The sequence below is a fragment of the Chelonoidis abingdonii genome, chromosome 1, assembly GCF_003597395.2.
Source record: "Chelonoidis abingdonii isolate Lonesome George chromosome 1, CheloAbing_2.0, whole genome shotgun sequence".
Lineage (NCBI taxonomy): Eukaryota > Metazoa > Chordata > Testudines > Testudinidae > Chelonoidis > Chelonoidis abingdonii.
In genome coordinates, this window is record NC_133769.1 from 53,422,020 (window position 1) to 53,435,351 (window position 13,332).

A 13,332-nucleotide genomic window follows, 5' to 3' on the forward strand; every position below is an offset into this window, starting at 1 on the left:
TCCGCACTTTTGGCCCTCTAGATGTTTGGCAGGCCCAGGTTGCACAAGTGAGTGGGAGGAAGAAGGGCGTCAATGACCGAAACTCATGTCTCTTCTTCTTGCAGAGGCCTGAGGGGTTGCCAGGGTCTTGGTGGCGGGAAGGACCTTCTAGCAGACTGTGGCATGTGCATGCCCAACCAGTGAAGGGTGGCTCTAGTGTGCTTCAACCCGTGCAGCATGGCGTCCATCAGCTCAGAGGAAAGACCAACCCTGTCAAAATGGACATCTGCATTTCCTGGGAGAAGCCCACCATTTGAAGACAGGCGCTGTATGACAACTGCTGATGCAACCACACAAGCTGTTGAGTCCACTACATCCCAGGCCATCTGCAGGGAGCATCTGGCCGCTGCAGTACCTTCCTCCACCAGAGTGCCGAACTCTTGGGCTAGACCCTGCAGGAGGGACTCCTGGAACTTTTTAAGATCATCCCAGAGGTTCAAGTTATATCTGCCCAACAGGGCCTGATAGCTCGCCACCCAAAATTGTAAGCTGGCGGAAGAATAAATCTTTCTCCCAAATAGATCGATCCTTTTGGCGTCTTTCTTCTTGGGAGTCGAGGAGGTGTGACCCTGTTTTTCCTTCTCGTTGGCCGCAGACACATCCATGGAGCCTGAGGGTCAGTGGGTATAAAGGTATTCAAAACCCGTGGCCAGAATGAAATACTTTTTCTAGGCCCATTTCAAGGTGGGAGGAATGTAGGAGGGGGTTTGCCACAGAGCCTAGGCTATCTTGACAACCTCTTTATGCACAGGCGGTGCGACCTGGGTGGGCATAGAGGCCATTGAAAAGGGTGTCCTCTTGCTCTGCCATCTCCTGCACCTCCAGCCCCAAGTTCTCGGCCACGCGCCGAAGTAGGGCTTGATGCACCCTGAAGTCATCCAGGGGGCTAGCCCTCAAAGGTCCTGCAATCGCTTCATCCGGGGACAAGGAGGAAGATTGAACTGCTGGGGGAGGTCCCGGGGCACCAACTACTGCTGGGGATGGAGGCTTCAGGGTGGGCACAAGTTCCTCCACTCTGGTCTCCGAACAGGCCCCTGGCACCAAGCCTAGTGCCACCGGTCGATGCTCTGACACAGCAACCGAGGAGCGCTAAGAAGCGGCATCGTCCATGACCAGTACGTCCTACATGGTCCAATAAGGACATTGCACTGGCTGTGCTGCCACTGCAGTGCCGCAGATGACAGTGCAGGTTCTGGCAACCAATCTCACCAATGGGACCCAGAAAGTGGGCTCAACTGGCCCTCTGTGATGGAGGAATCACGTTCTGGTGACCAAGAAGGGGCTGTTGATGACTGCATCTGTCTGCTGCTCATGGCCATTTGCGACCACTGACCAGATGTGGGAGACTGGTGTCGGTACTGGTGAGAGCAGTACCAGTGCTGGGGAGACCGGTGCCGAGACGGGGATCACTGAGCAGTCGATCGGGACCAATGTCTGGAGGACGACCGATGAGAGGATGAGTGGTGTCAGGAGTAGTATGGGGAGTGCTGACCTCGTACCGGTGAGTAATGCTGAAGTAATCTTGACTTGGTCTGGGCGACGGATGACACGACTTGGACTTGTCCTGGGACCCTCGACACAGCAGAGAGGATTGTCACCTCCTGTCTGGCGACTGGCAACGTTCCCCTTCCCCTTGAAGGGTCTTAGAGGATGGCTTTCCTTCTTGGGAAGCCATAGCCAAATCCTGCGACACTGGAGTCATCAACGGAGCTCGTGGAGAACTGTGCTCTCTCAGTGCCTGAGAAGCCTGGGACGATGATGATGCAAGCAGGGGTGTGGTTCCATACTCCTCCCAGGAGTTGGTGGCATATCTTTAGGAGGGCTGGGAGACCCAACTGGGGAGGCACAATCACATGGCTCCAGAGTAACCTGGCAGCCAGGCCTGGGTCCTTTGGTCGATGACCCTTGGGCCATGTTGCCTGGTGATGAGGAGCGTTTCTTAGCTTTCTTCTTCAGCACCGACAATGTCAAACAATGCCAGGAGGAGCCAAGTGCCAGTGGCGCACTGCACACAGAGGCCGAAGCACTCGCTGAGATCTGTCTGGATGGCTTGGAAGCTGGGAGGAAGGCAGACTCCATTAGGAGACCCCGAGGCAGATATCCCGCTCCTCCTCGCTGTGGGGCCAAAAAGTCTTACAAATCTGGCACTGATCCTTAATGTGTGACTCCCCCATGCACTTAAGACAGCTGCTATGGGGGTCGCTCACAGGTATAGCCTGTTGCAGTCCAAGCAGGGCTTAAACCTGGGAGAATGGGGCCCTAACTACTAACTAACAAATGTTTAATTGCTATTTAACAGCTATTATTGTACACAAACTATGTACAAAGGCCCAAGGCATGAAGTTCATAAGAGAAAAAAACCACTAGCTCTTGCTTACGCAAGGAAGGCACTCCGACTAACCACCATGGGAGGTAAGAAGGAACGGAAAGGGCACAGGGCCGCTGGCACCTGATATACCATGGCATGAGCATGGCACTCCAGAGGGCGTCACAGCCAACCCTATGAGTACCACTAAGGCAAAAATCTCCAACGACCACATGTGGGTGTGTGCCCACCTAGAATGGAAATGACATGAGTAAGTGTAACACTGACAGACCCAGGTTATCGATGGGCAGGATCGAACTGGGGACCTTTGGAGCTTAGTGCATAAGCCTCTACTGCATGAACTAAAAGCCAACTGGCTGTTAGTTAAGGCTGTAGAGCAGACTCATTTTCTCTCTCTCTTTAAGTGGTCTCAGTGCCCACAAGATGGGATAGAATACCACACCCAGGTGTGTGGGTTACACAAACACTTAAAGAAGAATGATAGATTAGGAAACTATACTCCAGTATCCGTGATCAGACATGCTCTCCAACTACTGCACCTCCTCTAGCTCTAACTTTTAAAGATGAGCATCACTGTTTCATACTAATGAGCTAGAGCCCAGTGTAGTGAACAAAGCCAATTAAAAATACCCAAGCATAATGCAGAGTGTGGTTCATTCATTTACTTCACACGTATACTTTAGCTTTCATTAACTCTAGCAGATTTTGTAACAGCAACGAAGTATTAACGTGAGACCTCATTATAGCCCTCTCCTACTAAATCTTTGATAAAATGCGGTGTGAGATCACTTTTATTTTGTATATGAATTAACAAGGGTGAGGACTGTTGCGATTCTCTAGTACAAGTGTTTTTCTTTATACTTCAGGGCATAAAGTGATCACAAGTTGGGTCAGGAAAGTTTCCCCGCATGATACAGTATCATATAACTGGTGGAGTGCATTACTGGCAAAAGGCTTTGCATTCTTATGTACCACTTTGTATAGGTCTATGGTCCTACTGTTACTGCAGACAAAATCTTTTAGACGTTTCGTACCTTTCAAGAACTGATGCTTTGTGTTACCATGCAGAAAAATCAGAGCTTTTGTTATTACAAATTATGTAGCACAGGATTACTACTCAAACTATTAACTAATTCAAACTATTGTAACTGTAATCATTGTTACTGGGGATAGTATATATTTCACTCTCAATTGGTTATAATGAATGAATATATTATTGCTTGAGATGCTAATCCTCTCCCCATCCCAGAAACAAAAGAAAAACACACCCCATAAACATGGACCCTTACTCACACATGAGCCCCACTGACTTCAAAGAGATCCTGTGCAGAAGTGCAGGACCAGCTCCCAACAGAGGCATGCCTGCCTTAATGTAGTAGAATGCAGTATTTTAATCTTCCCAAATCTAAGGTTTTAAGCATTTAATGTTCTCCACGTGGATAAAAGTTCTCATCCCCTTTCTCCCCACTGTATACCAGTCCCACCCATGTATAACTTCCCTCTCACTTCCACATCATATAGATTTGTAAAAGGAGAAAAACTCATTTTTAGTACATCTCATAACATATATCATGTATATATGGGTCCTTTAGATCCCAACCAAATTTATGTTTTTGGTGTTCACTCAAAAAACTGGGAAAGTCCCAAACCAAAAAAATAAACAAAAAAAACCACACATTAAGTAAGGTTGAAAGTGTGTTTTGTGGATCCAGCTAACATAAAAAAGCTCCTATATTACATGTAAAAACACACACAAAATCTTTAAAAAGACTCCTCCCCAAAAAAACATTTTCTAGATTTTAAAAATAGTTACTTTTTAAGAAGAGTTTTTTTGGACAATTAACAACTTTAGGCTTGTCCATTTATGCAAGTAATGAGAGAGAATTCTACTAAAAGTTAGAAAGAATACATATTGTTAGCTATTATTGATTCAGTTTAGTGCATTTAGATCACACATGAATTAGCTGCCTGTAATTTGAAAAATATCCATGATAGATTCTTTCTCCTTTAGAGTTGCCAACTTTTTAATTGCAGGAAACCAAACACTCTTGCCCCATCCCACACCTTCCCAGAGGCCTCTGCCCCTTCTCTGAAGCCCCATCCCTGCTCAATACACCCCTTCTCCCTCCACTGCTTGCTCTCCCACACCCTTGCTCATTTTTCACTGGCCTGGGGCAGGCGGTTGGGGTGCAGAGGGGGTGAGGGCTCTGGCCGGGGCTGCCGCCAACTGGACTTTTAATGGTCTGGTCAGAAGTGCTGACCGGAGTTGCCAGGTTCCCTTTTCAACAGGTGTTCTGGTCAAAAATCAGACACCTAGCAACCTTACTCTCCTTGTTGCTCAGAAACTACTGTATGGTAGGTAACTGAAGTGAAGTGAAGATCTGAAACAACTGAATCACTAATAAGTCAATAAGAATGTCCCAGACTGCTGAAATTAAGTGTAACTGCATGCCCATTAATATATATTTAAGATATTCTATTTAGGATAGTTGACTTACAGTTTAATTTTTAAGCTATGGTTATAACTTCAAATTCCCAGAGCTTTCAAACTGTTTGGCCTCAACTGGCTTTTTCACAGAACATAACAGTCTATGCCTAACATTAATGGGAGTTATGTATACATGCTAAAGCTCGAAGAGATCCCCTATTGTTTTATACAGGCATGTCGTTAGAGCAGATACAACACCACATTCATGCTATACAATTATCTTCAGAATTATGGTGGGATCATAGACAATACAGACTTGTTTCACAAAGTAAAATAATTCATTATATATTCTATTGAAATATTTAGTCTCATTATGTTCTCCTGTCACTAAGTTATACAGAAAACACATTGTGGAAGAATGTAAACTAGCCTTGTTGCACTAAAATTCAGTTACTGTACCAAACATTTATTTAAGAGGATGCTGCTGCTATTTTGACAACTCCACATAGAAAAGGAATTTGTTAAACCAATCAGTTTCCACTGTATTTCAGTCCTCTCTAAAGGTCAATGTGTTCAGCAGGTAATAACTTAAGAAAACTTTACTAGATTCCTATAAATAATTTTAAAAGTTTTTTCTTTAAATATATGAACTAATTTAATAGAAAGAAAGTGTGATATTTTTAAAGGTCCATATCTGTAATTATATTACTTTAATAACATACAGCCTACTGTATTTGAGTCAGGAATTCTCAAACTGGGGGTTGGGACTCCTCAAGAGGTCGTGAGGTTATTATATGGGAGGTCATGAGCTGCCAGCCTGCACTCCAAACCCTGCTTTGCAACCAGCATTTATAATAGTGTTAAATAAATAAAAAAGTGTTTTTAATTTATAACAGGAGTGTGGGGGGTCACATTCAGAGGCTTGCTATGTGAAAGGGGTCACCAGTACAAAAGTTTGAGAACCACTGATTTAAGTTAATTAGTAAGTTTATTTCAGCAGCAATCACTACATGTTGCTGCTTATAATTGTTAACCTATACCACTGTACCAAACCAGTATCCTGAAAGGTTCTGACAGAGGCTATAGGTAGGAGGGGAGTGGTCTGTTTCCCTTTTCAGGAAGGAGGCTGAGAAAGGTACAAGTTTGGAAATGCTTCAAACTGAATGAGATGTAGGCACAGAAACAAGAGAAGTTCCCAGAGAATCAACAGTATTTTGGATGCTTAGGATTAGAGCCCTGCAGGTTCTGCAGGACCCCCTGCCATAAGAGCTGGAGCAGATAAATGAACTTTGCGGAGGGCAGGATTGGGTGGGGGAATAAAACAGGCTGCAGTAATTTGCAGGAAAACATGAAATCTTACATCAGTCTGTCACAAACAGAAAGACTTGCTTTACATTGCTGAAATTCTTTTTTTTTTTTTAAATAAAGATTTTAATACTTAAATTTAAGTGAGGGATAGAAAGATGTGATGTCTATTATAACAGGAGTTAAAGTTCTTTTCACATGGTTTAAACAAGATTTGTTTTATTCTTTTAGTGGTAAAATTGTGTTTGAATTCCACTTTTATTTTTTTTACATATCTACACACACACACACACACACACACACCCCAACTTTTTTTTTTTTTTGGTAGCATAGCACAATCTGTCTCTCTTGTGAGATTTGCAGGGATCTAAGGTTTTTGCTGGTGGGAGACAGATAATATTGCGGGGCAGGACAAGAGTAAGATTTAAAAAAATAGTCCCATGCAGAGCTCTACTTAGAATCCCACATGGCATCAATAATGAGGTTTAAACAACCAAAAGCATTTGGAGTGTTCACTGTGGGTCTGGGTAAATTATCATATCACAGGACTTTTCTAGGACATTTGGGGTACTTTGGGTATAGCAATTTAAAATCCATCAGCATTCAAATGCACAGGGCAATGGGCTTGGGTCCTCTGGATGTTCTACCTTCCATCAGGTGTTATTTATCAGAGTTCCATTGACCTTCCAAAGAAGTGACAGTTGTGTGCCCAAGGCAAAGACCCATCAGGACAGCTGCAATGCTTTATGCAGCTCCCTATGTGAATTTCTCACCAGTGAGGAAAAAAAAGTCACTATTTCTTATGCCCACACACACAGTGCACACTGGGAGAGGAAGGAGCACTCCTTGCACCCCTCTGCAGCAGCTTGGAAGGATACAAGCTGACAGGGGTTGGGAGACTTGGGGAAGCGAGGTGAGACTGTCAGCCTGAAAGGCATGATGGTTGCTCGGAGGAGAAAAGGGTTGTCAGAGTGGGCCTACAGTGTGTAGCCGAGGAGTGAGGACTAGAGGTTTCTAAAGAGAAGTGAAGTGGAGAAACCTGTAGCAGTTTCCCCTAATTTCAGCCATTGCCTATCCAATCCTCCGCCCCAGGTTGTCCCCACTCACCATGACCAATGCATAGATGTTTCTGTCCCACCCAACCCACCCCATTCTGTGCCACTAACCCCTATTACCGTCTGCCCCCCAGTCCTGCTCTGCCTGCACCTGAGCCCCCCTCGCCCGTTTGTCACTTCTAGGGAGCTTCTGGCACTCATACCCAGCTTCCCCAAATGCAGGAGTCATGCACCGCCCATGGTGGGGAGAGACATAAGAACTGGAGGTGGCAGAAGATGTGGGGGGAGGGGTGAGAGGGAGGAAGAGCAAAGCAGGAACATGGAATGGCAGAAAGTGTGTGTGAAGAGAGGGAAGAGAGGAGATGCTGAACCCAAGTGCGACAGCTGAGGAAGGGGAGAAAGTAGCAGTTGTAAAAGGGGCATAAGAGGAAAGTATTGGGGGAGGAGAGAGAGAGGAAAGAATAAAGGGCATCAGGGAAGGTAAGAGATTGGGATAAGTAGAGTGAAAGAATTTGTGGGACAAGAATAAAGAAAAGGAGGCTATTGGAAGAACAAGCAGGAATGTAACACAGTGATCCCAGATAAGAACATTCAGGCACGCACTTGAAAGAAAGTGTGGGAAGCTATTAGCTTTGAGCATCCTATATCCTGTCTCCAACACAGCTGTTCTGCCAATGCTTGGAATGAAGAGATCAAAAGAACATTAAACGGATAAAAAGCCCTTCTCAAGAGAGAGGTCAACTGTCAGGAAGATAGGTTGACAGTCTGCAGAGGAGCCTGAACGAGTTGGATCTTTCCCTGGATCCAGGGAATGGTAAGCCTTAGGAAAGGCAAGCATGTGGACAGTTCAGTTTATTCTTTGTAAGATCTGTTTTCTCAAGTCAATTGGTTCTACGTAAATAGTTTGCTTTAAGAAGGCAGTTTGGTTACCAGTTACGAATCTCAGTGTATTATTATCTGTGTTATCATAGCACCTACGAGCCCTAATCCTGGCTCAGGACCCCACTATGCTAGAGCCATGATTAGCACGATCACAAACACTGAAAAAAAAAGATAGACTGTAAGCTCCTTGGGGCAGAGGCTAAGTATAAGACTATAGACGAGACGCAGATACAGATAGACTAACAAGGAATACAACGAAACAATGAGACAATATTTGTCAGCATGATAAGCAGTGGCAATAGAGTCAAGTCTTTTGTAGGAATCATGGGGTGATGCTTCTTGGGAGTACCCAGAGTTGTGAGACACCTTGCTACCACCTGCGCTTAGCATGAGGAAGTCTTGTCTGTCCCTACTGGTGAGCAATGCCCCAAATCCACCAGCCTTTGGCAACACAAACAGTTGCTTCTAGGCTTCTGCAGGCCCTACTCTCTCTTTACAAGTTAACAATAGCTACCTTCTGGAGTGCCCAGCCTCTGACTGATTCTCAGATTTGGCTAAGAGGAGATCATTAGCAACTTCAGTGTGAATGTTGGGTTCTTAGTTGAGAGCAAGGGGTAGAAGTCAGATTGGAGATGTTGCAGGATGGAAGTGGAGTAGAGACGCCCCAGACAGCAATTATAAACAGCATGTTCAATGAGTTTGGAAATGGAATGGTAGCTGAAGACGCAAGTGGGGTCAAAGGTGGGTTCTTTAAAGATAGGTGATACTAAAGCATGTTTGTATTGTGAGAGGAAGAGCCAGAGGAGAGCGAGAGGGTAATGAGAAGAGTAAGAGAGGGGATCAGAATGGGTTCAAAGGAGATCAGGAGATGAGATGGGGTTCCCAGGCGAAGTAGAGGGGTTAGAACAGGAGAACAGATTGGAAACGTTTGCATCTGTGACCATGGAGGAGGACATAGTTGGGATGGGAAGGAGAAAAAGGAAGAAGGAAGGAGAGTCAAGGGGCGAGGGAATATCATATCACAAGCTGTCATGAAGGTCCTTTCATGAACTGGTAACTGGTTAAAAGATAGAAACAAAGGGTAGGAATAAATGATCAGTTTTCAGAATGGACGCACACCGCTGAATTAATGTGCTTAGTTTGGTCGCGTGCACTCGACTTTATAGAATCTGTTTCCAAAAATCGGTTTCTGTAAAATTGGAATAATCCCGTAGTGTAGACATACCCAAAGAGACCAGGACGGCTAAAAGGTGCAGTTGGCTCCTGTCATAGTTCTCAGGCTTTCTATACTGGGCAGAAGAAGCCATTTTCACTGATACCTAGGAATGGTTAGAGAGACAAACTGCAGCACACCTGCTGTTAAGAAAATGTGAAGAAAGACTGAAAGTCCTGAACACAAAGCATTGTTAAAAATAAAACAACTCCTCATTAGAAGAGCTAGGATACTTTGACTTCACCACGAGAAAGAACTAACAATAAACAGAAAAAAATTCTAGGCGAGATCTCCGAACCCCACTGGGAACAAACTTACTCTGCAGTACGGTAAGTGGCTTTAGATCTCTTCCACACCAGAGATTTCAGGCTAATTTTCCTTTTACCAGAGTCCTGTCTGGTTCTTAGGCCTGGTCTACATTCAGTTTTTGTAACAATATAACTATTTCGGTTAGGGGTATGTTTTTTCTCCTCCACAAATAGTTATATTAGTACAACTCCTAGTGTGGATGCAGTTATACCAGTATAGAGAGGCAGTATAGCTTATTCCCCTTCCTATGCAGGAATAACAATGCTGATGTAATGCACCTTTTAACCAATACAAGTGCATCCACACCAGGGGTTGAGTTTGCGTAGGTGGGAAGAAGAGTGCATCGCTTTAATTACCAGTATATATAATGTGATATAGCTTTTGTGTATAGGCAAGCTATGTATGTGCTGTGATAGGTGGAGGATAAGCTTGCCAATGGTACCTGTAAGTTCAAAAGCCACAAAGATAGTGATATATTGCTACCAATGTGATATATGCCCCTCTGCCATGCACACTGGACAAATCAGACAGTCTCTGCACGAAAGAATACACGGACACAAATCAGACATCAAGAATTATAACATTCAAAAACCAGTAAGAGAACACTTCTATCTCCGTGGACACTCAGTAACAGACTTAAAAGTGGCAATTCTTCAACAAAAAAACTTCAAAAACAGACTCCAATGAGAAACTGCATAACTAGAATTAACGTGCAAACTGGACTCTATCAAGTTAGGCCTAAATAAAGACTGGGAGTGGATGGGTCATTACAAAAACTAATTTCCCCATGCTGATACTCACATCTTCTTGTCAACTGTTTGAAATGGGCCACCTTGCTTACACTGGCCTCATTATCACTACAAAAGTGATTTTTCCTCACTTGATATTCACTCCTTCTTTTCAACTGTTGAATTAACTGAATTGGCTCATTGGCAGAGACCCCTACACTTGGTAAGGCAACTCCCAACTTTTCATATGCTGTGTATTTATACTTCCTTACTGTATTTTCCACTCCATGCATCTGATGAAGTGGATTTTAGCCCACAAAAACTTATGCCCAAATAAATTTGTTAGTCTCTAAGGCGCGAAAAGGACTCCTCATTATTTTTGCTGATACAGATGAACACGGCTACCACTCTGAAAGACAGTACATTCTACTGCATGGGTTAAAATCTACCTGCTCTGACCTTACTGACTTCTCACTCTATTAGCATCTATCTTTCATGGTGTGTTTTCTTAAATATACAGGAGATGGTTAGCGAGGTCAACACTGGCAGGGTTTCTATGTAGATTACCTGTTGTCGCATTAGAAATGATTTTTTTTCTGTATCTTTCAATTAAGCATCCATTCTCTGGCACACTTTCTGAACAGCGTATTGCCAGCTGTGCTATAGACTGCAGCTGTTTTCATATTCTTTGCTTGCCCCCTTTGTAATGTGTTGTGATGAAGTATTAATAAGTAATGACTATAAGGCTCAGGGACAGAGCTCAGGTCTAACTTGGCCCAGGGACCCCCAACAAGGGTATGCTGCAGTACACCCACGCTTTCCACATGGGCACCTAGATTCAATAAAAGGGACAGGACACTTGAACAGGAGGGGTCCCGTCCCAACACTCAGGAGCGCACACACTCACCATCTCTGTCGGCCGCAGCGAAAACGCCTGAGGAGGCTGCCATGCCACTGTTCGCAGATGGACACTGGCATGACGTTCAATTATTGGAACGGCGCCTGAACCAATAGGAAACAGCCTTGAGGGCTCCGGCCCCGCCTTCAGAACGCGCAGCTCATCGAGAGACTCGTAGTTTCTCAGCCCTAAGGGACCGGACTCCAAAAGGGGGTAGGGCCTTGGTTGGGCCCCGCCCCGTGTCACTGTACTCCGCAGGGAAACTACGCTTCCCGGCATGCAGCGGGGCAGAGGAGGCGGGCGGCCGTTGTGAGTGGTCGGCGGGGGAGCGGGGCTGAGTCAATCACGACAATGAGTTCTCCGCTGGAGCCCGAGGAAGGCGGCTGAGCCCCGCCGAGCAGCGGCAGCGGCGCTGGGCAGAGGGGTTCGCTGGCCGCCGCCGCGCTCATTGTTCGGAGAGGGACAAGCCACGCTGTGAGCATGTGGATCCCTACAGAGCACGAGAAATACGGCGTGGGTGAGTGGGGCCGCTGGCAATGGTGTCCTGCCGTGGCGGGGCTGCTCCAGGTGGCGATAAGAATGTAACCCCTCCCCGAACCTCCCGGGTGGGGGCATGCCCCTAATTCTGCCGCTGTCCGAGGAGTTTGCAAGCGGACGCTGCTGATTCCTGTGTCAGATGGGGAGGGAGGGAATGGATCCCTGTTATCACACTCCTTCCCTCCCCCAGAGCAATGAATAGCTGCAGTGATTAAAAGTGTGTGTGTGTGTGTGTGGGGGGGGGTTATAAACCAAAAACAGTTGGAAAGCATAAGTCTCCTTATAGCCTAATCACCTCTGCAAAGAGTCTGTGAGGATTGAATAGCATCTTAGTAAAACAGCTCCGTCGGGAGACGACTCTTCCCACTAACCTCGGCACCGGAGGGAGGAGAGAAAACCACACAATTGTTTAAAAACGGGTATTCCGCGTAACGGGCACGCTCAGTTTAAGCTACTGCCATCTTTCGAGGCACAGGCACCAGTCCGCAGTTTGTGTGTGTGTGTGTGTACGGTGTTTAATCAGGACAGTAGCTTACTTCCTATGCTAACGTTTTGTTTGACTGTGAAATGGATTACTCAGAGGCAGGGAAATGTGTTTCAGTATTTGAAGTTCAAGGTCCAGTTTGTGAGGAGGAGAGACAGGGTATTATCTTCCTGTTCAAAAAGTGAACAACAAAGGATGTTAGATGTTTGACTGATGAATCTGGGTTTTCTCATCTTTTCTCCCCTGCCCCGAGTTACAGAATAAGGAACGTTTTCCCCCCCTTCTCTGTCTGCCTCCCTCCCAGTTCCATATTTAAAACTCAGATTTTCCTTTTCAACTATTGAATTCAGCCTGATGCCGCTGATACTTTTTGGAATGGCTAAGATTTCCTGCCAGCTATATAAACAGCCCTAACAACAATAAAACAATTTCGAAATCCTATCAGTATGTTTGGGAAATAACCCACTATTGTATCTATAACAATTTTTAGTGTAAAAAAAAAAAAAGCTTACTGTATAAACGTTAAAAAATATATCTTTCATATGATGTGTGTGGTTTGGGATTTTTGTGTGTGTGGTTTTGGTTTTTGTTTGATTTTGTAAAAACAAAACAAAGTGACATTTGTGGAAGTCATTTGCACTTGGTTATTATTTGTTCAGCTGTGCCTGAGGGCAGGACTCTGGAGCCCATTAAATTGACTTATGAAGTGATTAAAGAGACTCATTGTAGTTTTTGACACCATCTATTAAAACCACTAATACTTGATCGGCTTTGGTGACTCGTCCCGGACAATAGCTGCCATTTCACACAAATGTAGTTGAGGTGCTTTGCAGATCATTGGCATTGCAAGAAACTGTATATCCAGGTTATATTTGTACATTGAGTTGTGTATGTTATGGAAAATCCATGATGAACATAAAGTCATTGTCTTTGTGTGTGTGTGTGTAATCTTGCTCTGTTTAACAATTAGCATAGGAGCCAAGACTCATTCAATATGACTATGTCCCATTTGGAGTTGATCCCAGATGTTGCTGTCTTCCAAATGTTAAATCCCATTCATGATCTCTATAATTTATTTTCTTGACTTCTTTATGTGCCAGGTCACAGCTGGGTTGCTAGATATCGATT

The 13,332-nt window shown here is 44.8% G+C and overlaps 2 protein-coding genes across 3 annotated transcripts in view; one reads left to right on the forward strand and one right to left on the reverse strand.

Moving 5' to 3' along the window:
- ZNF277 (zinc finger protein 277) overlaps window positions 1–11,286 on the reverse strand; it is an 85,058-nt gene extending 73,772 nt beyond the window's left edge. Inside the window, exon 1 of one of the 2 annotated variants that reach the window (XM_075065587.1) lies at window positions 11,193–11,286. In XM_075065587.1, coding sequence (XP_074921688.1) covers window positions 11,193–11,235 — 43 coding nt within the window. In that variant the 5' untranslated portion in view covers window positions 11,236–11,286. The remainder of the gene's footprint in view (window positions 1–11,192) is intronic. The other variant, XM_032782927.2, reaches the window with a different exon arrangement.
- Window positions 11,287–11,524: 238 nt separating this feature from the next.
- The window catches only part of DOCK4 (dedicator of cytokinesis 4), a 421,428-nt gene continuing 419,620 nt past the window's right edge, over window positions 11,525–13,332 (forward strand). The window contains 1 exon segment of the mRNA XM_032782929.2: window positions 11,525–11,700. Within this exon segment, the coding sequence (XP_032638820.1) occupies window positions 11,664–11,700 (37 nt within the window). The 5' untranslated portion in view covers window positions 11,525–11,663.